Genomic DNA, 23,001 nt, shown 5'->3' with positions numbered 1-23,001 from the left:
GTAATATAAATAATTGCAACTTACAGTGCTCTCCAAGGTGTGGTGTGGCGTAATCCAGATAGCTCCCAGTAAATAGAACTGCTTTTTAGCCAGCAACTCTGCTGATGCCCCTCTCGGTCTGGCCAGTGGTTTTGGGGCAGCACAACATAAAGAACGGGAGGTCACAGAGGGCCACCCCAAGATTTTTAGGGGTGTCTTGCATTTAAAAACAAGATAGATGCACTTTTAGGACAAGTGCTTTCTTGCTGAAGAATTGTTCTTGTTCTAGTGAGGGCACAACTGGATTTCCTCATTGCTGTTCCCATGAGACTCCTCTACCTTGCTATCTGCTCTTTCCCAATTTGGTATCTTCAGTAGAGGAGAAGCTGTATGGAATCCCTTCCTAGCAGGAGAGCCACGCAGTGCCCAAGGGGCATAGCCGTCCCATCTCCCGCCTGCCAGGCGGGGTAGGAATGCTCTTAATTCCTGTGGCAGATCATCTTCTACAAAGAGCACAGTCTGCAGAGCTTTCTAATCTCTGGGAAGCCGGAGAATCTCTCCTTTCAGAGAAAGGAATGAACTGCGTGAGCTTACCTCAAGAGTGCTACTTTCAGCAAAGTCGGGAAGAGCTGCTTTCATTCTGATCAGCCTCTTACTCAAAGGAGCCTGCTGGGAATGACAGGCCATTATATCTCCCCTAAGGCTTGTGCCATTCACTGGGGTAGCTAACTACTTTAATTGAGTGGCGCGTGGAGTATTCTTGGCTGGTGTGACCTGGAAGTCTGTGATAGCTGTCAGCGTGGCTCAGAGCTCCTTCTGGGAATAATGCGTGCAAGTGTCTCTCTGCGACTTTCTTGATTAGTGTTGGGGGGGGGAAATCTTGAAAATTAAAACCAATTAGTTGTCTTTAAGGTCAGGGACTTATTTGACCTACCAGCATCCATTTCAACTTGGCCTGAATTGAAGATCTTGAAGAGGGCTGTACGACTTCTGTAAAGAGGCTAATGAAGTGATGCTTTTTAAAGCACTTCCCTGCTGTCTCTATAGCCCAAACACTTTAGGCAGGACACTAGTGCATGACAGGCTGAAACGGCAGCAGGCAGGTACTGTGGTAGTCTTGTCCTACAGTAAGAAATGTAAAAAAGCAAACCCATTTTTTTAATGGCTGAGAAAGCACCTTTTCATTGGTGATCTAAGCCAAAATCCTGAACAGAGCCTTTCTCTTTCCCATAGAGCTTAGCTGGTTTGCCCTTGAGAGGGCTAGAGGACATGATGAAGCATTTGTTTTATGCCATCACCCTACTTGTGAAGCATGAAATCTGGGTCAAATTTGGGGCAGCAGTGAAGACATCTGAGTAATTTTATGGCAAACAGGAGGTCCCTGATAGAAGGTGGATGGGGACTTTCTTGTATGTGTTTGGGTGTGGTTTTTTTGGGGGGGGGGGGGGAGGAGGGGTGGATAGAATTGACCCACCAGGCTCTTTGTGGATTAAGACTCTGTGGGAACCACCCCAAGGCTGTAGGATAAAGGAATATCAAACTTATTTTTTACTTAACCAGGTCTGTGGTTTGTGGGATCTTATCTCCTGTGTCTGTGCCTGGGGTTGGTGCTCTTGAACTTGCAGTCATGTACTTAAGCCAGGTTTATTTAAAGCATCTGGCAGAGTTGTTGAGCTTCTCTGTAAGGCAAAGTGCTAGTAGAAAGTAGAAGAGACCAGCTACTGCAGAAAGATCCTTCCAGTTCAGTTTTTTGTATTAATTGGAGGTGAACAAAGTGTTAAAACTACGCTCGGGCTGGCTACTAGTGCTCCAGCTGTCTGAGAACAAATGGAATGGGCTTAAAAATGGCCCTAAAGTATGTGGCTGCATTGTTTTAAATTACCTCTGCTGGGGCCTGCTTACTTGCCTTTTAGCTTGCAGCTCTTAGCCTGTAAATGTGATCTTTTTTCTAGAGTAGAATTTCACCCAGATTAGGCGAACAGCTTGGTAGCGACCAACCCGAATGCTTGGTTATGGAGTCAGAATCCTCTGAAGAGCTTGTTTCCTTTTCTTTTCTCACCCAGTTATTGCCCAGCAGAAAGAGAATTACACTGAAAACAATGAAGTGAAGCATCCATTGGGGTGGGAGGGAGGAGAGGCAACTGTTGGTGTGGACTGTTGTATGAATACACTTGTTGCTTTGGCTGGTGGCTGCTCACAACTCCTCTTTTTCTCCTTTCTCAGCAATGGTACCAGCATGATATCGTTGATCATTCCCCCCAAAGACCAGATTTCGCGAGTCGCAAAAATGTTAGCGGATGAATTTGGCACCGCCTCCAACATTAAGTCCCGAGTGAATCGCCTTTCAGTACTGGGAGCCATTACATCTGTACAGCAAAGACTCAAACTCTATAACAAAGGTAATTTCTAGCTTGTGTGGGTGCTGGCAAGTTTCCCTTACTTGGAGGCATCCTTAAGTTCCTGTCTTAAGCAGTTTTCTGCTAATCAAATCTGTTGGCCTGTGCAGCTGTTCTGCACTGATGTTTCAGGTATGTTGCCTGTGGATGACTACTTCAGGGATAGCCCTTGGGACTAGGATACTCCGTGTCTGTGATAAACAGGCTCATGATTCTGTCCTTAGCAATGCTGGCTCTTCTAAACTTGAGGTCAGCCTTGAGACCTGTTCCGTTACAATTCATTGCATTAAACTAGCGGTTTCTCATTCAAATTGGCATATGTCTAGAGGAACCTTACGTGCAAATGTGATAGCATGCGACTATGATCATTTTGGGAGGGAATAGACCCAGGCCATTTGAGTACAGGAAAAGGGTTCACTGCTACTGTTTTTCCTTCAGCATGTGACCTTCACTGAGATGGTCTGTCTGTAAACTGCTGTGTAAGAGCTGGGAAAGTGTCATGGGGATATTCAGCTCGTTTGCAGATTCTACAAGCTTGCAGGCTCATAGGTTTAACGGGTTTAACTTTCTATCAGTGCTACATTGGGTTACCTTTGGTTTCCTGCTTTAAGCTGTTCAGTACAGGGGCACTATCTCAGAGTTAGGATTAGTTTGTTTTTCATTGTGGAGACCTGGGAAGGATTGACAGGGCAGAGAAAGTAAAGAACATGGGAATTTCAATTTCAATCCTGTCTTAAGTCTCAAATCCTGGTAGTTAGCTTTTGATGGATATGACTTGCAATATTTCTCGGTGATCTAAAATTGCATTGTGTCCTTTATAGTACCTCCAAATGGTCTGGTTGTTTACTGTGGAACAATTGTGACAGAAGAAGGAAAAGAGAAGAAAGTCAACATTGACTTCGAACCTTTCAAACCAATCAACACATCATTGTATTTGTGTGACAACAAATTCCACACAGAGGTAAGAAGTCTCCTTATTGTCTGCTGGTCTTGCGGTAGTCAAAGTCAAACTTCTTTGCTAGACTTACTGAAACAGTTCTTAGTTTGCTTGAGTCCACAGTCTCTAGAACAGCAGGCTTCAATTAAGGGATCCTGCTGGTGAAGCCCCTGGATGACTTGTGACTGGCCAGTATTCAGAAATGTGTGAGATTTGCTGAAAGGCACTGTGAGTTGAGATACTGTCCAGCTCCTGCTATAGCTGATTTCATGGCCCAGCTGGTAACTGCTGAGTTGGTGTAACCCACAGACATGAGCTTGTCTCTGTAATTGGCGGCAGGTTTTTTTCTTAATCTTAGAGGCCCACAGATCTTATTCCAAGCTATGCCTTAAAGTAATGCCAAGAAAATATTAATGTTATCAGTCTTGATACCAGATGTGTTACCTGAGACTCTTGATAAAGACCTGGCGTGTGCCTAATTTATCTAGGGTAAGGTGGGGTTATTTTTATCCAGCATCTAATTGCAGGATCTACTTATCTTAGTTAAATGAACAGTTTTGAGACATATTTCAATTGATGTGGATTACAGTAGTCCTTTTGTTTGCATGAAGTCACTTTGTTGCATCTAGGTCTGTTTTGGCTCTGTTGCAGGTGCAGAGGTCTCTCTTTGTAGTAGATGTTTGACTACATTTCACATCCATGACGTTCACTACAGTAAATGCGTGACTGAGGCTTAACTGCCTCACGTTTGAAGTGCGGGCTTGACGCAGCCTTCAGTGATGTAGTTCTACTTGTTTGTTTGGATTTTTGGAGACCTAATCCATGGTTTCATTTTGGAGACCTAATCCTGGGTTTCAAAGGGCAGGAGTAGAAGCAGAAAGGGATGTTTGTTCCACAGGTGTGAGGTATCTTCCTATTATTCTGTCTCCCCACCAAGGATGAAATCCCAGTGCATCCTTGACCTACTGGGAGTGTCTGAAACTGGGAGCAGCCTCTACCTACCTAGAGGTATAGCTCCTGAAAGCTCTGCTGAGCCCGTATGTGTGTGGGCAAGTGAAAGCAAGAGGTATACAAGGGAATTCAGGAGAGAGAGGTGCAACTCCAAAGGAGCTGTTTGTTCCTGCAGTTGTTGCCAGTGGGTGGATGGCAGTAGGTTGCCTTCTGTCCTACCAGGAAAGGGATTAATTTGGTCTTGGCTGCAGCTCCTGCTCCAGGGCACTGATTCTATACAAAAAGAAGCTGCTGCGGGCTGCTCCCAGGAGGCAGCTGTAAACGCACTCTTGCTGATAGGTAGCGTTGCTCAGCAAGAGTTGCAATAACTTGAGAGGGATTTGTGGTAATGGCTACTACTGATAATGTGACTTACCAGTAGCACCTTTCTCCATGAGCTGTGTGCTCTCCTCTCTCTTTTGGATATGTTCTTAGTTTACTTGATATTGTCTGCACTGCAGAATCAAATCAGGCTGTAAAAGTGTACTGTATATTATCTCAAGCAATGAGAAGATGTTAGCACTGGAGTCCTCATTTGTCTGTTACTATCTCATTTGCTTGTAGTGGTTCCCAGTATGCAGCTAGGACTTGAGATGGGGCCTCTAGCTTGGTAATACCAACAGATTTCATATGAAAGTGAGGACATTTAAAGGAGCGGAGAAAGGATGTGATCCTCTACTTTAGGCTGAATCTGGAGAGAAGAAACTCAACGCAGGCTGATAGACCAAAATATAAAAGCAATAGACCCTTGTACACTTGACAGGTAGAACAGTGGAATTGCTGACACAGAACTAATGAAGGGGAAATTGAGGATCACTGATCATTGGATACTTAAATAAGAGCGAATCAAGAACATGAGAGCTGTAATTATTTGTTGCCTGGCAATGATATCTGATAAGATTTCCTGTAGATATTTTATTGCATGTGTGAAACTGAAGTAACTTCCCAAGAGGGATATGAGCCCTGATGTGTTTCTGAAGGGTAGGATTTACAATGACTTATTTTGATGCCTTGGCTTGAGCATTCATACCAGTTGCACAATTTGCTTGGCCCTGTCCCAGTTAAATAGATTGTAATGTAATATGCCACTTCATTCTCTCATTCATCCCACTGCTGAGGAATTAATACAAAATATTTATTTTGGCCAGTAGATTCTATTAAACCTCAGTGTCTGTTTCTTTTAAGCTTGAAAGCCATAGACTTGGTAGTGTGGATTTTGAATAAAGATGACTGTCTTACTCTTTCCATTCAGTCCGGTAATCATGGAGGCAGTTAAAGGTCCTGTGGTGTAAACCAACACCATCACTCTCTGTGTTGAACCAGTGACTTAAAACTATCTTAACAAACTTGACAAATCTTCCACCCTGCTAATCGTTGTTTGCCACTCTGGTTATAACCTCAGAAAGAGGATTCTTGCTGTCGTGTTTCGTTGGGCGTGTGTAGGTGAACAGCAGTGTGAGGTTGCAGAACATTGGCCTGCCACTAAGAGCTGCCAGAGCTCCCTCTAAAGGACAGGTGTAGAATTGGGGTACCAGGCAATGTCCCCTAACACCAGAACGGGCTCTGGGCAGGAAATGGTAATCAGTCTCAAATGTGTTGCGCGGTGACCCTTTAAGTAATCTTCTGTCTCTTCCCCAAACTCCAAATGATGAAAGCAGCAACTGGACAAAAGATATCTAGAGCCCTTGATAGCGAGCAGTCTTTTAATTTTTAGCCAGCTCGAACCACCTTATGGAATGAGTTTAGCCTTCTTTGAAGAGAGGGTAGTTGAAGGATAACTGCTTTTTCCAGCAAATGTTATAGCTGTCTCCTCTATAGCCAGTTACTCACAGGACAGTTTTAATTCTGCTTTGTAAGGCTGAATTTGTCATAGCCCTGGGGGAATTCATCCTTCTGCCTTTGGGACTTTCTGAAGTCAGTAAGCATAGCAAAATGGTATTTGTGATAGTTGGCAAGTGCGAAGTCGGGCTATATTGGTGCTTTGTAGAATAAAACCTGACTGACAAATAGCCTGATCAGTGGGTTAAGCAAGTTCTGATTCTTCTGGCTGGAATGCTAGGAAAACTACTGTTCCAGTTTTGCCAACTGGAGAGGTGATGCATTTCACTTTGTATTTTCCAGAGCCACTCTTTAGGGTTTTGCATTACACCTGCTGGTGATGAGCTGGTAATGCTGGGAAAAGAGCTATCGAGCTTAAGTGTTAGTTTCCTTTGGGCTCTTAGCAGCACTGTGAGAGACAGGTACTCTTGACTCCTGCTGCTTTTACTTTATTGGTAAAAACAGCAATAATCACCTCCTGCATTAAACTTTCTTGAGGTTTATTGTCCTTCGTAGTCTTTCGGAATGCGATAAACTTGAAAAAATAAATTTGGTCTTTCTGAACCTTGATAAACTAATGCTTACTGCTGACAACATTGTTTCTGTTGCAGGCTCTTACAGCGCTGCTTTCTGACGACAGCAAGTTTGGCTTTATTGTAATAGATGGTAGCGGTGCACTCTTTGGAACGCTTCAAGGAAACACAAGAGAAGTCCTGCACAAATTCACTGTGGATCTTCCAAAGAAGCATGGTAACACATTAGTGACTCTCTAAACTGTTTGCAGCAGCAGATGATAGGATGGGGTGTGGGGGAAGAAGAGCAGAAAACTTCAGCTGTAGGTGTTTAACCATACTCAATTCCTTACTCCCCTGAAGTCTGCCAGCAAAGCCTCATAGTTTGAGTCTTGTGACAAGATTAATTGAATTAATATAATATGCAGTTGATCTTAAAGTGGCACTTTTTCCTTGACCCACTTGACCCTTTGTTTGCTTTTGGAACAAACTTTAGTAAAGATTACTAGCACAAGTAGTAATACCACTTGGTAGTGTCCTTAAATTTTTCATCTCATGGTGTTGCAAGGAACAGGTTCTTGCTTTTCACTGTGGTTTGCATGCAAGAAGCACGGAAGCTTAATGGAACAAGTAAAGCTCTAGTTCCATTATATGATGCTGTATTGTATATTGAATTCAGAGAATTGCCTGTTAGCTACTCCTGTTTTACCATCCTTCTCTGATGTAGATTGGGATGGGACAAAATGAAATAGGAATGTCTCCCCAGTAAGCTAAGCCTAGCAGTGTCTGTGCTGGAATACACTGCATCAGCAAGAAAGGTATGTGAGGCAGTGTAATAAAGGAAATGGCATTTAATGAAGGTACAGGGTATAAAAATTCTGAGTGTCTGTGCACATTTTCTATAGAGGGCTATAGTGAGTCTTTGAAAAACATATTTCCCTCTGTGGGATGCGTGGGGAAAAGTCTCTTGCTGTGAATGAGCACACTCTATTCACTTGCTGTTTCAACTGAATGCCCCTAGCTCTGCTTGTGGCAAACTAATTCAGAAGACTGCATCTGCCCTTGGCTTCAGTTACTGAAGGCCCAGTTGGGACCATGTACTAATAACCTCCTAGAAATGAAATGACTTCCAAATTGCTGCCTCACATCTGTTCTTTCTTAAAGGTAGAGGAGGTCAATCTGCCTTGCGTTTTGCTCGTTTGAGAATGGAGAAACGACACAACTATGTAAGGAAGGTAGCAGAGACGGCTGTGCAGCTGTTCATTTCCGGTGACAAGGTGAACGTGGCTGGTCTCGTTTTAGCTGGATCAGCTGACTTCAAAACTGAATTAAGTCAATCTGACATGTTTGATCAGGTGAGTGCCCTTTTCTGAACAAAGCCCAATTTTTTAAGCTGTCAGTAGTAATGTGGTGATATTAGCAGTAGCTCTGATATTAGATACATCTGAAGAGGAGTGTAAACTTGCTGTCTTAAGTGATTTGATCAAAATATAAAGTCTGATATATTCTAAAGAGGCCTCCCTTTCCTAGTACCTTCCAGCAAGGAGGTAAGATCTCATTTTTCTTAGTAACACTGTTACTAAGAAATCTGTCCTCCCTGGTTTAGAATTGGCATTTGTGTTCTTTGTGTTCCAAAATCTAAAGTAGAGGCTTTAGTAGAATTAAACTCCACTAAACCTAATCTGTCTGGCCCTGTTGCCTGAATGTTGTGCTTCAATATTAAGCATTCATAGGTCCCTCTGACTCGGAACCTGTGCTTGCAAGTGAAGTAAAATAGATTAATGCTGAGACTCTTGCCAGGTGCTTATTCTTGTGGGGGTTAAGTAGTTTTATGGCAGTGCTATGTAATAGACTGGCTAACCTTGTTTCTTTTCATGTTTAGCGGTTGCAATCCAAAGTGCTCAAACTAGTTGATATTTCATATGGAGGAGAAAATGGATTTAATCAAGCAATTGAATTGTCAACTGAGGTCCTCTCCAATGTGAAATTCATTCAAGAGAAGAAACTAATAGGTATATGACTGCATGTTTAGCTTTCTCCTGAACCAAATACTCTTGATCAAGCACATTAATCTTCCTTTAGACCTTCTGGTAGTGCCTCTGTGTGCTAGCTCAGTCCTGCAATGATTTCAGAGTTGAACAGAATAGAACTTCTAGTGATACTTTCTGTTCTCCAGACACCTTCTCAATTGCTGCAGGACTTAGTGGGACATTAAGGAGTCTTTTTTTCACCAGACTCCTCTGATCCTGTTTAGCCTTTCATCAGATTGCCTTGGTTTCAGGCCATCTGGTGAAACTGGGGTGGGAAGAGAGGAAATGTCTCCTCGGATTCCTTGCATTTCAGCAAGATACTAGTTAAGATTTTCTTTGTTTTAAGATGGCAATAGAAATTATCCCTTGTCTGAGTTTTAGCAGCCGCATGTTGCCACTAATATGAAAACAGAGCAAGGGGGCAATAGTAACAATAGCTACCTTACACTGAAGAAGGGAATAAAGGTAAATAGTGACTGCTTGTTGATTAGTCCAATGATTGTTGCATAGCTAAGTTAAACTTCTAAATGAAATGAGATCCCTGACAGGCAGTGTTTGATAGTCCCTTTTCCAGCAGTGAATCCTCTGAATTACGTGCTTTGATATGTTGTCAGATCCCTTGTTCCCTTCAGTAACATTGCAGTCTCCCTTTTCTGTTTTTTTTTTGTTGTTGTTGTTGTTGTTGGTTTGGTTTGTTTTTTTTCATTCAAATTAGGCTTGTTAAAATCCAGGTGGCCTGATCTGTGTTCATGACAATCTGTTTCTTTGTACCCTGACTGCAGGACGATACTTCGATGAAATCAGCCAGGACACGGGGAAGTACTGTTTTGGTGTTGAAGATACACTAAAAGCTTTGGAAATGGGAGCGGTAGAGATACTGATAGTCTATGAAAATCTGGATATCATGAGATACGTTCTGCACTGCCAAGGCACAGAGGGTACGTGGTGCTTCTGTGAGACTGAAAGGCCTCTGAGGGGATTAACATCTAAGCCATCTCAACTGGATAGATTACAGATCTACTTAGGCAGTTCCCCCAGAGTAAGGACTTCATCAAGGAGATGTTGTATAGGCAAGTCACTAACTGGCAGCTTCCCTGCTTCTCTGGGGGAACTAGCAAGCTTCCCCTGCGGAGAAGGAATTGCAGTGCTGGAGTGGCGGTTTGTTGCAAAGCTAGCATCAAACCTGCCGTTCAGTTGTGTCCCTGTAAATGTGACACTAGTGCATCTGAGGGGGGACTGACTTGACTCTACTGGCCAGAAGCAAAACTCTTACTGGCCCTACATAGCCTTATTTCACCTTTTGTTTTGGGTTTTTTGGTTTGGAGGGGGAGGGGGGTTGTTGCACAGTACAGTTATTCTTTTCCTGTGTGCCCAGTTCAGTTTCCCATATTCCCATAGAGCTTCAGCTATAAAGGAAGGCAGTGTCAATGACCAAACCCTCTGAGCTGTAATTACTGGTTGTCCTCAGTCTCCTGCTGTTTTTAACCCACTTCTGGCAGTCTTGTCCAACCTAATACTGTTCTTTTTTTTTCCCCCCTTCTCAGAGGAGAAGATCCTGTATTTGACACCAGAGCAAGAGAAAGATAAGTCCCACTTCACAGACAAAGAGGTATTTCAGCTTTGGGGTTTGTAGATTCGTTCTCAGTGTGCTGGTGCAGCACTCTGAGCTTAGATTGTTGCAAACATGTGAGCATGATGACCTTTCTCTCACTCAGATGAGACTCTGAGAGCACTCTGTGGCTTCTGCTCACGTTCAGCGTACCCCCTGGATCCTAGCCTTGCTTTTCTCTAATTTTTCTTGCTGCTGGTTCTGAGGTCATATAAATGAGTTGAAGTGACAGCAAGAAAGGGGTCTTTGACCACCATCAAACTGCCCACTAGAAGAGTTTGGTATCCACTATGCATCCTGCAGGCTAAGGTCCCAAACCATTACTTCCAGCTGTTTGTGTGTTGATTCTGTCGGTGCAAGAGACTGTGAGGATCGAAACCATTACACAGGTTTAAGTGAAAGGAAGCATTTGTTTCTAGATATTTGAAGTGTGGATCTGTCATCCACTGCTTAAGGGTTTCTTGCCTGTAAAGGTCAGAGAACCCTGACAGGGCAATTCTGCATTACTTTTACTGCAGTGTAAGCTGAGCAAAAGTTTGCGCCTTACAAAAAGGTGGGAGAGCTCTGCCTAATGTTATGACCGCTAGAGTAGCCGTTTCCAGCTGCTGCTCTTCCTGACAGAGTAATTGCCAGTTCCTTCTGTGCCCAGAAGGATCACAGTGTTACCTGCTGGGATGTAGTGTTTCTATGCTAATAATCGCCTTGACCTCTTACTGCTAAATCTCTGCCTCTTGCCTCTGTATTTGCTTGGATCGGTGTTTCCCAGAGTAAAGTGTCCAGTTAGATGAGTGTCGATGGAGTGTTTGTGGGGTACAAAGTAATATCTAAAGAAACAGTGAAAACTAAAGGGTGTGGCATGAAGTGACAGCTGAGCAGAACAGCAAATAAGGCTATTTTCTCTCCTGCACTAAACTCCATAGTATGGAAGCCCAAAACAAGACCTGTCAACACCTTAGTTTCTTAGCACCAGGAGTCCTGTGCTTGTGCCAGCACTTGTCTGATACGAATGTATCAGGAATGCCTACCACCTGGACCCTGGCAAGCGTGTCAGATTGCTCCAGCCTGCAAAGCATGAAGGGAGGTGTCTCTGTCTTGTGACAGAAAAGACACTGTTGGTGTCCATTAAGCCAAAGACAACTTTTGGTGTGAGTTTTCTCAATAACTAACATGCAATGACTGTAACATCGTTTGTTTTTCAAATGTCTACATAGACTGGCCAAGAACATGAACTGATAGAAAGTATGCCCCTTCTGGAGTGGTTTGCAAACAACTACAAGAAATTTGGAGCAACATTGGAAATTGTTACAGACAAATCACAGGAAGGATCCCAATTTGTGAAAGGATTTGGAGGAATCGGAGGTAAACTGCAAGAGAAAAACATGCATTTTTTTCTAACAGTTGGTTTGATTAAACTAGTGCTAACACAAGCAGAGAACCAGACAAATCTGACTCCTACTAGTCACGATACCTGTGTAAGAAATTACTGTGTTCAGCAGGAGTCTCCAGGTGAATTATGGGGGAACCACATTCAGCAGGATGACTCTGCATGTTAGGTAGCTGTCACTGAGACTGGGCTTCCCAGATCCTTTTGTCCTTCAGAGGGCACAGAGGACAGACTGTCCTTCTTTCCAGCTGCTGAATTTCAAAAGGGCCTTGAACTGCCTGCTCTGTCTCTCCACAGTTGTTTTGTGGAATATTTTGCTATGTAGAAGTGGTGTATGACACACACTAGCCTAACTTCTGAAGCAACTGGATATCTGTTGCTTGTCCTTCAGAGTCTCTCCATACTACTTCTACCCCCACACCCTGTTTTCCGCTTCTTTTCAGAACAAAGTATTTTAGCCCAACTTCGTAGAGAAGTGAGGCTTCTGAAATCATTCAGTCCTTCTCTTGAACTCGCTGGGCAATATCAGCCAAGTCTGACAGAGGCGCAGATAATTGTTTCCTCAGTTTGACAAAAATCGGTATCAGGGTAGAGCAAAGACACTCACCACAAACCCTTTTCTCCCCAGACAAATGATCCCATAACAATGCCATTGCTTATTTACTGAAAAGCCAACTGCTGCCAGACATTCGGCATCTCTAACTCTGGATTAGCTGAACATTTACTGTGTCTAGTTTGATGGATGTAAAATAGAGGTGAATTGGATGTGGAAAGTTATAGGGGGCAGAGGACACCAATCAGTAGGAAACGAGCTTGAATAGTTTGGCTACATGTGGAACAAAAGGTTTCTATGTTTTCAGGGTTTAGACTTCCAGGAGCCCTTCTTAATCTGCCAGATCCGACCTCTTTGCCTGGTGGGATTGTTCGCTACCATGCTCCAGTCCCTGTAGTCTTAAAAGGCTATACTTGAATACACTTCACCTAAGCAAATGTTCCCAGGGATAAAGGCTTCCCAGAATCCTGGCTTGGGGTGGGGGAAAAGAGTCCATGAAGATAGCCACTGAGCACTGCTTGTATTCCCTTGAAAAAGCTTATTTCAATGTCAGCTGCCCTCCGAATTTAGATGTTCGGCCTTAAAGTGGAGCTACTGCTTAGTCTGAGCAATTATATCGGGACAAATGATCTGTTCCTGGTATAACCTTTTTGGAGATACAATGTTCCTAGAATAGGCTCAGCTTTGCCAGCAGAAAGCTACCCTACGCTGGACAGGAAGGTGTTTATCCCTTTGGGGAATAAATTATCAGGCCCACATGGATGTGGGAATTTCATATAGCTGGGTGTCTGCTGTCAACCAGCGTAGTTTGAGCCCATCTTGCAAACCAAGTGGTAAGTCAGCTTCTGAAAACTTAACTGAGGAGCAGCTGACTTGCAGAGACTTCGGTGTGTTTGTGTGAGGGCTCAGTAATCTGCTTTGAGTGCCTTTTTAGCTCTCTGAATTTTGAAGAAGCTAAAGTGTTTTGTTTTTACTAGGTATCTTGCGGTACCGAGTGGACTTCCAGGGAATGGAATACCAAGGAGGAGACGATGAATTTTTTGACCTTGATGACTACTAGGTAGTCGACCTGGGTCCGGCAAAACGTGCCTCGCCCCTCCAGCATCCAACCCAAGGAGCAAACTCATGGTGGAAAACACAACAGATCCCTGCCTTAGAATTGGAACATTTCCAGAACTTGATCCACAAGCATTGGATTTAAAAAAGCAAAACCCTACACTTTGATTTGTCATAGTGTCAGTACAGCAGCAAACTACTAAGTTCCTATATGCCACTTTGGACTAATTTAAAAAGAATCCCGGTTTTTACTTTTACTCAATGGTGAAATTGGTTGCTCTTGTATTTTATGAAAATGATTTTTTTAACCTTCATGATACATTAACTGCTGTAAACCTCTTCCTTCAAAAATTAATAGAAGTAAGATCCTACTGGTTTGTTTCTTTTTACTTTGATTGGAGAAATCAATTGCTGCATTTTGCAGCGACCTGACCCATTTACATGGCATTCTCAGCTTAGACTGCAGAAGAAGAAACGTAATGAAATTGGAGCCATTCATTCTCTTCGAAAGAGTGAGAAGGCACTTATCTAGAGTGCTAGCTTACGAGGTGTGGCTTGCAAATTCAGATGGTTTGGGGAGGCTTACCAGCCAAATGTACTTTAATCTATTTGCAGAAGCACTGCTCTTACAGACTAGGAAATGCACTTCATTGATTGCAATGAAAATGCTGCTGAAGTCTTAGGCTTAATTTGGATTTGAGCGGTGCAGCCTTCAGTGTTTTTTTTTTTTTTTCTTTTCCCCTGGTCTTTACAAAAATAAACATGCAATTTAAGTGAAGTAAGGTACACTTTGCTTTGTTTTGTTCCTCGGTAAGTTTTTCTTTTTTGCTTTAGGACTGCGTAAGGTTTCCTTGATTATGTGAATTTGATTGAACCCACAGTTCTTTAATGGAAGCGGGTATTTTACAGGAATAACTAACGAGTGGAGTCCTTGACTGAAGCCTTAGTACTGGCGCATTTGGAGTGTTTAATACTAAATACGTTGAACATTAGCGCAACCCACTGGGACATCCATTTCCCAGCACTAAGGAAGTCTGTCATATTGGCTCAACAAGTGTCCTGTAAATCTGATGCTGAACTCTAATGCACCCTAAATGGGTTAAAACTTCTGGTGGCATCAAGACTCAAGAAAGCTTTTTGTCATGCCTGCTATATAGAATGCATTGCAAACTACTAGAAATGGCGAAGGGTTTTTCAGATGGTCTTGCAGGCAGAGGGTAAAGTTAACATTGGCACGAAGTAATGCATGAATCTTGCTTCTTTTTCTGGGTTATTGGGTTCTCTGATGGGCACGTTGACAGCTTAGTGTCTGGTAGTTCTGTTCTTCACCAGCTCTGTCTCTCCTGGTGCATCAGTCAAAAGCAGCTTCTGTTTCCAAGTTGCATACCTGCCTATCTTTCCAATAATCCTGTTTCACTTGAATGGAGGGGGAGCTTGTCTTAAAACTTCTGCCACACTGTACTTTGAGGTCCAAAATTACTGTCATTGTGAGCAATATAATTTGTAACCCTGGTTTCTAACCTGGCAGATGGCTTTGCTGTCATTCTCACATCGAAGCTGGAATCTCTCATAGAAGGTGACTGGGTCTGCCATAGACTTGCACAAACCCAAGCTTGAGCAAGTTTGTGGTCTTCAAAGCGGTATGTTCTGGATTTTGCCATTGTAAATGGGTCTAATGTGACATGACAAGACCAGAAAAATTGGATGTAAATTTACATTTTTGAATATACTGCTTGTTGTTTCACATGATACATTAGGGTATGCAGCTCCTTTTTGTAGTTTTTATTTTTACTATTTAAGTTTGGAAATGATGCCAAATTTTTGTATTTCTTTAATCAATGTGTTCTCTTCAGTGATATATATTGCATTATATATTGATGTGTATATCAATATATACTGATATGTATTACACTTACACATGCAAACACATTAAACGGGGGTGAAAAATCCTAGCCTTCGCATACTATATAGCCTCTGCAGAGAGATCCCAAGCAGTGATATCTTGGTGTTGTGATGTACAGAAATGGAGAAGAGTATTAAACCATATTTAAGAATATAGTATGGACTCCTGATTTATTTATCTTTTTCTAGTCCAGGAAAGACCTGCTTTACCCAGTCCTGTGCCAGCAAGGCTTCAAATCAGTGCTTGAGTTGTAAGGTGGCTGTTCCATAGCTGATCTTGGGAACGTCTTGTTTCCTCATCCTGCTGAGCTGCTCTTTTAAGGTGTAGCAGAAATCTAACTTCAGAGGTTTAAAAGCGGGAGGGGGAGGGAGCCCGATAGATTTAAACAGCTTCATGCTGTGAGTGTTAGCTAAGGTGGTCTTCTGAACAACTGAGAAAGCTGGAGAACTATCTTGCAGATGCAGAAACCTGCCCCTAATATTCCATGCACAGAACATCTGGGCCTTTTCCAAAGGCCTCCGTTACCCTGTCTCTTAGTGCAAGACAAATCTGGATCAGAACTGGACTCGCTGTGTCGGCCCACCTGCTCCAGTTTGCTTCCCGTATCCAAAATGGATGTATTGATGTTTTTCCCAGAGAGGACCTGCCTGCTTTGTTGGCTGGGAAGACGGTGTGTGAAAGACGTGTGTGTAATATCAGCTTTAACTCTCCTTTCAGCTGCTCTCGTCTGCCCTCCCCCTCTCCTGCCACAGTATGGATGTGATCCATATAGCTGTTCTGGCTGTTCCTGCCGTTACGTATATAGGCTAGTACTGCAACAGGCCTTTCTCCAGCTGAGCTGCCTTGGGGGAGCTTGAGGTGGACTTCCAGTTTGTGTTTGATCTGCATTGTAGCATGTGGGAGAACACGGCCCTTGGTTCCTGCGTGCCTGGATTCTGGAGGCTGTGGAGAGATGGCATCTCTTGGGATAGAAATAAGTGATGCACAAAAGTGCTCTGCTGCCTGCACCTCGGGATGTCTGTGAGCTCTAAGTACAGAAATCTGATCGCCATTCAAATCATGGTGCAGACTAAAGCATCAAGCTGAGATCAGTGCAAAATAAAAAGAAAGCCCATCGGTCAGTGCACACTGCAGGAGCTACTGCTTGCAGAAAGCTGCTGGCTCTTACTCACCAGTAGGTGTAATCAGGCATGTGGATGTACATTTTTCTCAAAAAAAAAAAAAAAAAAAAAAAAAAACTTAATTAACCCTTAACTGTCAGTAACAAAAGGCTGGTTTGTGCTTTCCGGTTTTGCATTCCAAGGAACGGGGGAGCAGCAAAGCTTGGCTGTTTCAGAGGGATGCCTGAGAGCTGACAGTGTCTCAGATGCTCTGCTCCGGACGTGCTGGGAAGCTGCTGTTTCCTCCTGTGCTGATCTGCTCGGCTGGTTCTCATGTTTCTCCCCTTCACGTTTCAGTGAAGAAAACATACCTGTGCATAGTCTGCAGAGCAGCTGTAGGACTGTGTGCTGGGGTCCCTTCTGCGTAGGCATCTGGTGCCTTCCAGCTGGCTAACTGCAAAGGTACTTGGAAAAGGTCACTGGGTCCCCTTAACCCTTCAGGAAACTGCTGTAGGCTTTGCAGGTCTGCTTTTGTCCTGTTTGCATGCGTCGGTGTCATTGCTGAGATTGTCACGTATCTGAAGGTGCTGATTTACGGTCCTCCTATTTTATCTCAAATATTGCTAAGTGCTGTGGTCTCGGGTCGGCTGGCTGGCGCGCGGATTCTGCTCGGCGTGTGACAAAAGCACGCCGTGGCGCGCTCTCCTCTGGGAGACCTTGCGGCCTTCAGCAGGCTCGCTCGGTTGCTGCAGCGTTTAATTTGTGGAATGGGCAGCAGTTGGAAAAGGAGTTACGTGGGGCCAAGTTTGCGTGCTTTCAGACTAGAACGAGCAGAGAATTCAAGTTCGTATTTAAAAGCTAGACAGGAGGGCTTTCATCGTGTCTGGCATCCTGTAGGCCATTAACTAATTATTTTCCCGTGAGGGACCCAGTCTTGATTTGATGGACTCGAGAGAAGGATGAATAGGAAGCGTCGTTCTCAGTATGTCACGTGGAGCCGCTTCCTTCTGTGCGTCTCACAGAGAGGTTTAAATGCCCCCTCAGGACGCTCTGCACTGAGGCCCGAGATGTGAAGTCCTGCTCTCGCCTGCCATTTCGCCCGCACCGCTCTGCAGCTGGGCTTGGAAGAAGCGTGCCTTCGGGCACGTACCACCTGAGCAATTTGCTAAGGGTCTCGCACGAGTAGCTGTTATAGTGGACCATCAGCTTCTGCTCGCTGTCTGAACACATTCCCATCACGAGAAAGGGCTTCAGCTCTTCCAAGCGCTTAAGTGCGTGCGTGTTCAGCGCTCAGTAATACCGGCTGAATTTTGTTCTGTGTACGGTGAGTCCGCAGCGCTCGTCCCCTGGTTCAGTTTTAAGTTGGCCCCACGTGTTCAGGGATTCGGACAACGCTCCTTTTAAATACTACTTTTTGTACAGCTGTAATGAAAGACAGGATTTGCCCTTTGTAACTTGTTATTTCGGGAGCTGGAGCCCGGCCTGCGCCGTTGCTGCTGGCAGCCTGCGAGTGCCGTCGCAGCGGCGAGCTGAGCCCGGCCGGGGCGGCCGAACGGCGACTCGGGAATTTCGCTGCGCTATATTTAGTCAGCTGGTGAAAAATTGCACTTCCAACACTTTTGAATCCTTGTCAGTGCTTAAACAGTCAAAGGGCAAATCCTGACTCGGCACCAACGAGGGGGGGCTGAGCAAAGCCTCAGCCCCCAGCGCCGCAGGCGAGAGGCGCGAAGGAGGCGGCGCGTTGAGCCCGAGCTCCGGGCAGCTCGGCGAGGGGGCAGGGGAGACGCCTCCGCTCCCTGCAGCGGGGAGCGACGGACCTGGCCCCGCGGGGCGGCTTGTCGCCGTCCTGCCTTGGGCTCCACGGGGCAGCGAGTTTCCCCGTGCCGGCGCTGAAGCCGCGTAGCTCTGTGCAAGCTGGGACCCGGAGGGCAAAGACACGCCGGAGAGAGCAGCCCCCGAAGCTGCCTGTGCCCGAGCTCCGGCTGCTGGATCCCGGTTTGTCCCGCGCCGCCTTGCTGCCATCGCCCCCGTGGCTGCGGGGAAACCCGGTTTCTAACCCGCGGCTTCTCCTTCTCGGCGCCAGGGCGGGAGGTCGCTCCGAGCCGCCGCTTCGCCCGCTTGACGGCCGCGTCGCTGCTCCGGCACGGCGAGCCCCCTCACCGGCAGCGGGATGCTCCGGCCAAATCGCTCGGCCTCGGTGCTCCCCGCCGCGTGCCAGAGGCTCCCGGGCGGCTGCTTCGGGCAGCTGCTTCGGGCCGCCCTTCCCCGGCGCTCCGGCTCCAGGCCCGGCGGTCGGAGGAGAAAGGTCTTCGCCTGGGCTCGCTCGCGGCTCCCTCCGTGTCGGCGAGATTCCCGCTGGGCTTCAGCGACCCGAGAGCTGCTCCGCGCGTTGCCCGGGCTCCGGCGGCTCCTCGAAGGTAGGACTATGCCGAGAATAGCTGCTCCTGGCGGCGAGGGGACGCGTAGCGGTGCTGGGTGCGCAGGGGCGTGCGGCCGCCAGCGAGCCGGGCGCGGAGGGGGAGAGGGAAACCGCGGCCGAGCGGCGGCCGTAGGTCGGGGCGTAGTCGTGCGCTGACCCTTTCGGGGGCCCGAAGCACCGCGGGGGCGTGAGGAGGGCTCCAAGGGGGGATGTCGCTCCATGGTGTTTGGTCCGGGGAAGAACTTGGAGCCGCATCTGGAGGATGCGTCTGCTGGGTTTGAGTTCGGGCCGCAGGGGCCGAGGGCAGCTCCAGAGCAATGCTCCCGTGCAAAGGCGGCAGAGCTCAAAAAGCGAAGAGAAACTGAAAATAAACGCAGATTAAGACCCACCAAGGGGCTGGGGCTTTTCTTTTCGCTCACAAAACTGAGCGGCGGTTTAACCCGCTGCCGCCCTGGGGCTACGAACGGAGACCTTGCGCGGGAATTGCTTTTGCCCTCCTGCTGCCGGAGGGCCGGAGCTGCTCGGAGGCGCCGCGGAGCCCTGCCAGCCCCCTCCTGCCTCCAGCGCCTTCTCGCCCCCAGTCTCTGGCCTCGGGGGCGTCTCGCCAGCGGCAGGACTCCGGCTTCCCCAGCGCCGCCGCCTGCGCTATGGGGCGCAGGGCAAACGCCTTCATCCGCGGGAGCTGCCGTCTTGCGCTTGCGTCGGAGCTTTTACTGTGCGTAAATAGGAAACGCGTCTTAGGTGCAGGGGCAAAAACTTATTGCTAGATCAGGTCTGATCAAAATATAACAAATGTACTATTACACTTGCAGGCCAAAGTATCCAGGTAGTGTTAAATGCCATTAATAGCACAATCAAGGCTGTTTTACGCAGGCTTTCCGGCACCCGCCTCCGTTCCCGGTGTCCCACTCGCCCTCCCGGCCAGCAGCCACCTCCCGCGGGCCGGCGCTACCCCGGCTGCTCCGTGTCCATGGCGGGGGCCTTCGAACGGGCTCATGGTCTGCAAATTCAATTATATCGTGGGGACTTAGTCTCGTTAGCCCTTCGCTGTATATGAGCTTGTTCTTCAGGGCGACGACCACCCGATTGCACAAAGCTGAGCCAAAGCTAAGAGCGGCGTTAGGCAGCCGACGGTTAGGGGCTTTGCCGTCGCAGCTAGGACGGCTCAGGCGATAGTCGTTTGACCCCTGGGCAAGATGCTGTTACAGTAAAAACCACGGTAAAACAAGCCGAGGCCAAGACAAGTCCTTAGCGTAGCGGCGGTCGGCTAATAGCGACAGCAACAGCCTGTTCGCTGTGCTACGGGGCTCCGGTATCGCCTCTCTTAACAGCAATACCCTCAGGCTGATTTTTAGCAGAGAAGGTTTATTTCTATTTTCAGGCAGTGAAGTGGCAGCAAGAGGGAGGCTGTTACGCCAGGCGAGGGGAGGAAAAACCCTTTGGCGGAAAGGCCGCACCTGAGAGCACAGGTGAGACATCTCGTAACCGCGCGGCAGCCCCTGGCTCACGCGTTAAAATCTGGGGGTTTTGTACTGCTCGTGGGTTTCGTTCTCTCTGCCCAGAACAAGATGACAATACATTTCAATTCCTTAAGCATCCGAAACGCACTGAAGGCATCGACAGAAGCTAAAGACGTGGCTGGAATAGCTCGGCGGCGAGGCTGCAGGGAGCGCGCGCCGGTGAGCGCGGCGCCGAGCACGTTGCAGACCTCCGCGGCGGGAGGCGAGCGGCTGGAGCGGGGCCTTGTTCGGCGGGGGAGCGCCGGGGCCCCGCAGCAGCGCTTCCGCCTCCCCGAGGCGGCTGCGGACGCTGCCCATAACCCCTGGGAGAGGTCAGAGCCCTTCGGGGCGGCGGGGACGCAGGCGCCACCAGCCCGGAAGCGCCGGGCTGCACAGCGGCTCTGACAAACCGGATCAGGTCAGGTTCGTTTGGACGCTGTTTTCTTACTAACCCAAGGCTGACGCCCTCCGAAGGACTCCCGGCCCCCGAACTGGTTTGCAGATCCCCTTCTGAGCTGGACGGGCTGAAATTTCTCCGTCGTGTGCATGTGGCAGCAAGGTTCAGCACCGGGGCAGCCCTACCGGGGGGGTTATATTAAATATAATATAGCAGCCTTCCCCCGCTCGTGGCTGAAAGCAGCAGCCGCGTGCGCCCTGCGCACGGTCGCACCTCGGGGATGGTTTCTGCTTGCTGCTGGGGACCCGAAGCCGGGCGAGGTGAACCTGAGCAGGACGAGGAAGGCGGCACGTCCGCGAGGCAGCGCCGGGGACAGCGTCGTCCGGGGGAGCCGGCGGCAGAGGTCAGGGCTTGCGCTGCCTTTCGGCAGGGCATCCCCTGGCTCCCCGATCCGCAGACCGCAAAATAGCGCCCCGTGTCATAACGCGGGACCCGCAGCCTGGGAGCTGCCTTGCTTCCCGCAGGTGGGTTTCCTTGTCCTTTCTGCGTTCGCTATCTCCAAGTCTTTATCAAACCAACAAAGCGGCTGGAAAGAGAAACCGGGACGCCGGGCACGGGTCCTGAGCCGGCAGGCTCTCCCGGAGCGCCGGCAGGATGCCCCGCGACCCGCCGCGGCCGGGCACCACGGCAAGCTCGAGCACCGGGGCTGCGGCCGGATTTCGGACACTCCCGATCCTGCCTTGCGGAGATCAGGAAACTCTCAGACAGCCGGTTGCGGCTAATTTTCTGCCGAGCTCGGGCTTTGCAGGATTTGTGCCGCTCAGGTCCGGCGTTGCTTTGCTCCCCCCCGGCTAAGCTCTCTCTGAGCCTCGCTGTTTTACGTATCGCAGGAGAGCTGCGGGAGGAGCCGCTGCTCTCCTGGCAGGAGTTACGGCATCTGCGACTCGGCAGCTGTAAGAATAGTTATAAACCTGCTCTTTTTTTTTTTTTGGGTTCTTTAAGAAATCAAACCCAGTGCCATCACTTTTTGGATACAAAGTATTTCTTTGAAGTGGGAACAAACATTTTCGTACTTCAGGTGTACTTTTGTCCCTGCCCTAACAAGAGCATGTATTTATATCCTGCTCTTACCAGCTGTAAGGTAAGTAGTTACTTTTCCAGCAGAGGCATTTGAAATGTATCTGCCCTTGCTTCCTTGCGCTGTAACTCGTTCCTGGCCGTTGAGTCGTCTCTGATCCCTGTCCGAGCGGCCAATGAACCAGCACAAGATCACAGGATCAAGGTTTGAGTGAGTAGAAGACGCTAGGCCGGGGATTTCAAGAAGGCACCTGAACTGTAGGAGATCTTTACCCACTGCATTTCATTTGAGCGTTTAGCACCCAGCTAAATTCCATAGAAAATCCCAGGGTTAGGATTTTTGCTGCTACTTGTTTCTTATTTTTGCCATTTTCTCCGTGGTCCGATGCAAAGCTGCCTGCAGCCCGCGGCGTGAGCAGGGGCAGCTTTCCTCCGGCCGGCCGGTCCGTCCTTCCCTTCGGGTCCCCAGCAGCCTGCCTGGGCGGCGCCTGTGTCCGACCGTCTTCCTTTTATCGCGGTGCTGGGGGTGTCTGCACTCAAGTGGGATCCCCGAAATATGGGCAAAGCTAAAAGGACTGTCACCCTGTGAGGGGGCTGCTGGAGGCCGCAGAAAACACCTTGCCGAAAAGTAAATCACATTATTACATGGAGAAGATTTGGGGACTAAAAAACCGGGTCATGTTCTAGCTGTATTTCTACACTCTGGGTCCTAAAACTTGTTTCCCCTCCCCTGGAGATCTCTGCTTGTCAGCGCACGAGCGCTCGCCAGCCTCTCGCTGGGGCGCGCGGTGGGGCCTTTGGGCCGTCGTGCCTCTCCTGGCACCAGAGAGGACGTCAACTCCCGGGGCGCCCGCTCGCGCAGCAGCTCGCGCGGGTTGGCCCGGGGCGGCGAGGAAACCCTCGCGCGTGCGCCCCGGCCTGCGCCGCCCGCCCTCCTCCTGCGGCAACTTGCCCTCTCCGCGTGTCTTCCCGAAGGAGGCTGCAAAATGATCGTAATTAATAGTGTGGCCCACCGAAAAATTCCTGTTGGAAGAGCAAATCAGTATGTAACTCAATGCATGTGCTTGATACGTTTTCCTGTGTTTTTAACACATTGGTTACTTTGCTTAGATATCTTTAGGATGGCACCTACCTTAATTAAGACATATATATACACTTATTTCCTTGCTTTAATTGTCTTATTACCCTGGGGAGAGGGAAGGAGCCTGCAGCACAGTCCCCCGAGAGGTCTAGACATCTCTCGCTCGCATGATGACTTCCCTAATAAGGGAGTAATGCTTTCTCCCTTCAACCTTAGCTGATACCGCGGTTCAACAGGCTCTTCCAAAGGGTAAAACCAGGC

The 23,001-nt window shown here is 47.8% G+C and overlaps 1 protein-coding gene across 3 annotated transcripts in view; it reads left to right on the top strand.

The window, feature by feature from the left end:
* The window catches only part of ETF1 (eukaryotic translation termination factor 1), a 28,843-nt gene extending 13,521 nt beyond the window's left edge, over positions 1-15,322 (top strand). For 2 of the 3 annotated variants that reach the window (XM_067304790.1, XM_013946920.2), the window contains 9 exons: positions 2,203-2,378; positions 3,197-3,336; positions 6,732-6,870; positions 7,797-7,987; positions 8,515-8,644; positions 9,445-9,600; positions 10,207-10,271; positions 11,483-11,630; positions 13,186-15,322. In XM_067304790.1, the coding sequence (XP_067160891.1) occupies positions 2,203-2,378; positions 3,197-3,336; positions 6,732-6,870; positions 7,797-7,987; positions 8,515-8,644; positions 9,445-9,600; positions 10,207-10,271; positions 11,483-11,630; positions 13,186-13,268 (1,228 nt within the window). In that variant the 3' untranslated portion in view covers positions 13,269-15,322. Of the gene's footprint in view, positions 1-1,348; positions 1,371-2,202; positions 2,379-3,196; positions 3,337-6,731; positions 6,871-7,796; positions 7,988-8,514; positions 8,645-9,444; positions 9,601-10,206; positions 10,272-11,482; positions 11,631-13,185 lie in introns of those variants that run through there. The other variant, XM_067304791.1, reaches the window with a different exon arrangement.
* The last annotated feature ends 7,679 nt before the right edge of the window (positions 15,323-23,001 follow it).

Source organism: Apteryx mantelli, chromosome 14 (genome assembly GCF_036417845.1).
Source record: "Apteryx mantelli isolate bAptMan1 chromosome 14, bAptMan1.hap1, whole genome shotgun sequence".
NCBI lineage: Eukaryota > Metazoa > Chordata > Aves > Apterygiformes > Apterygidae > Apteryx > Apteryx mantelli.
This window is presented reverse-complemented; position numbering and strand designations above follow the sequence as displayed.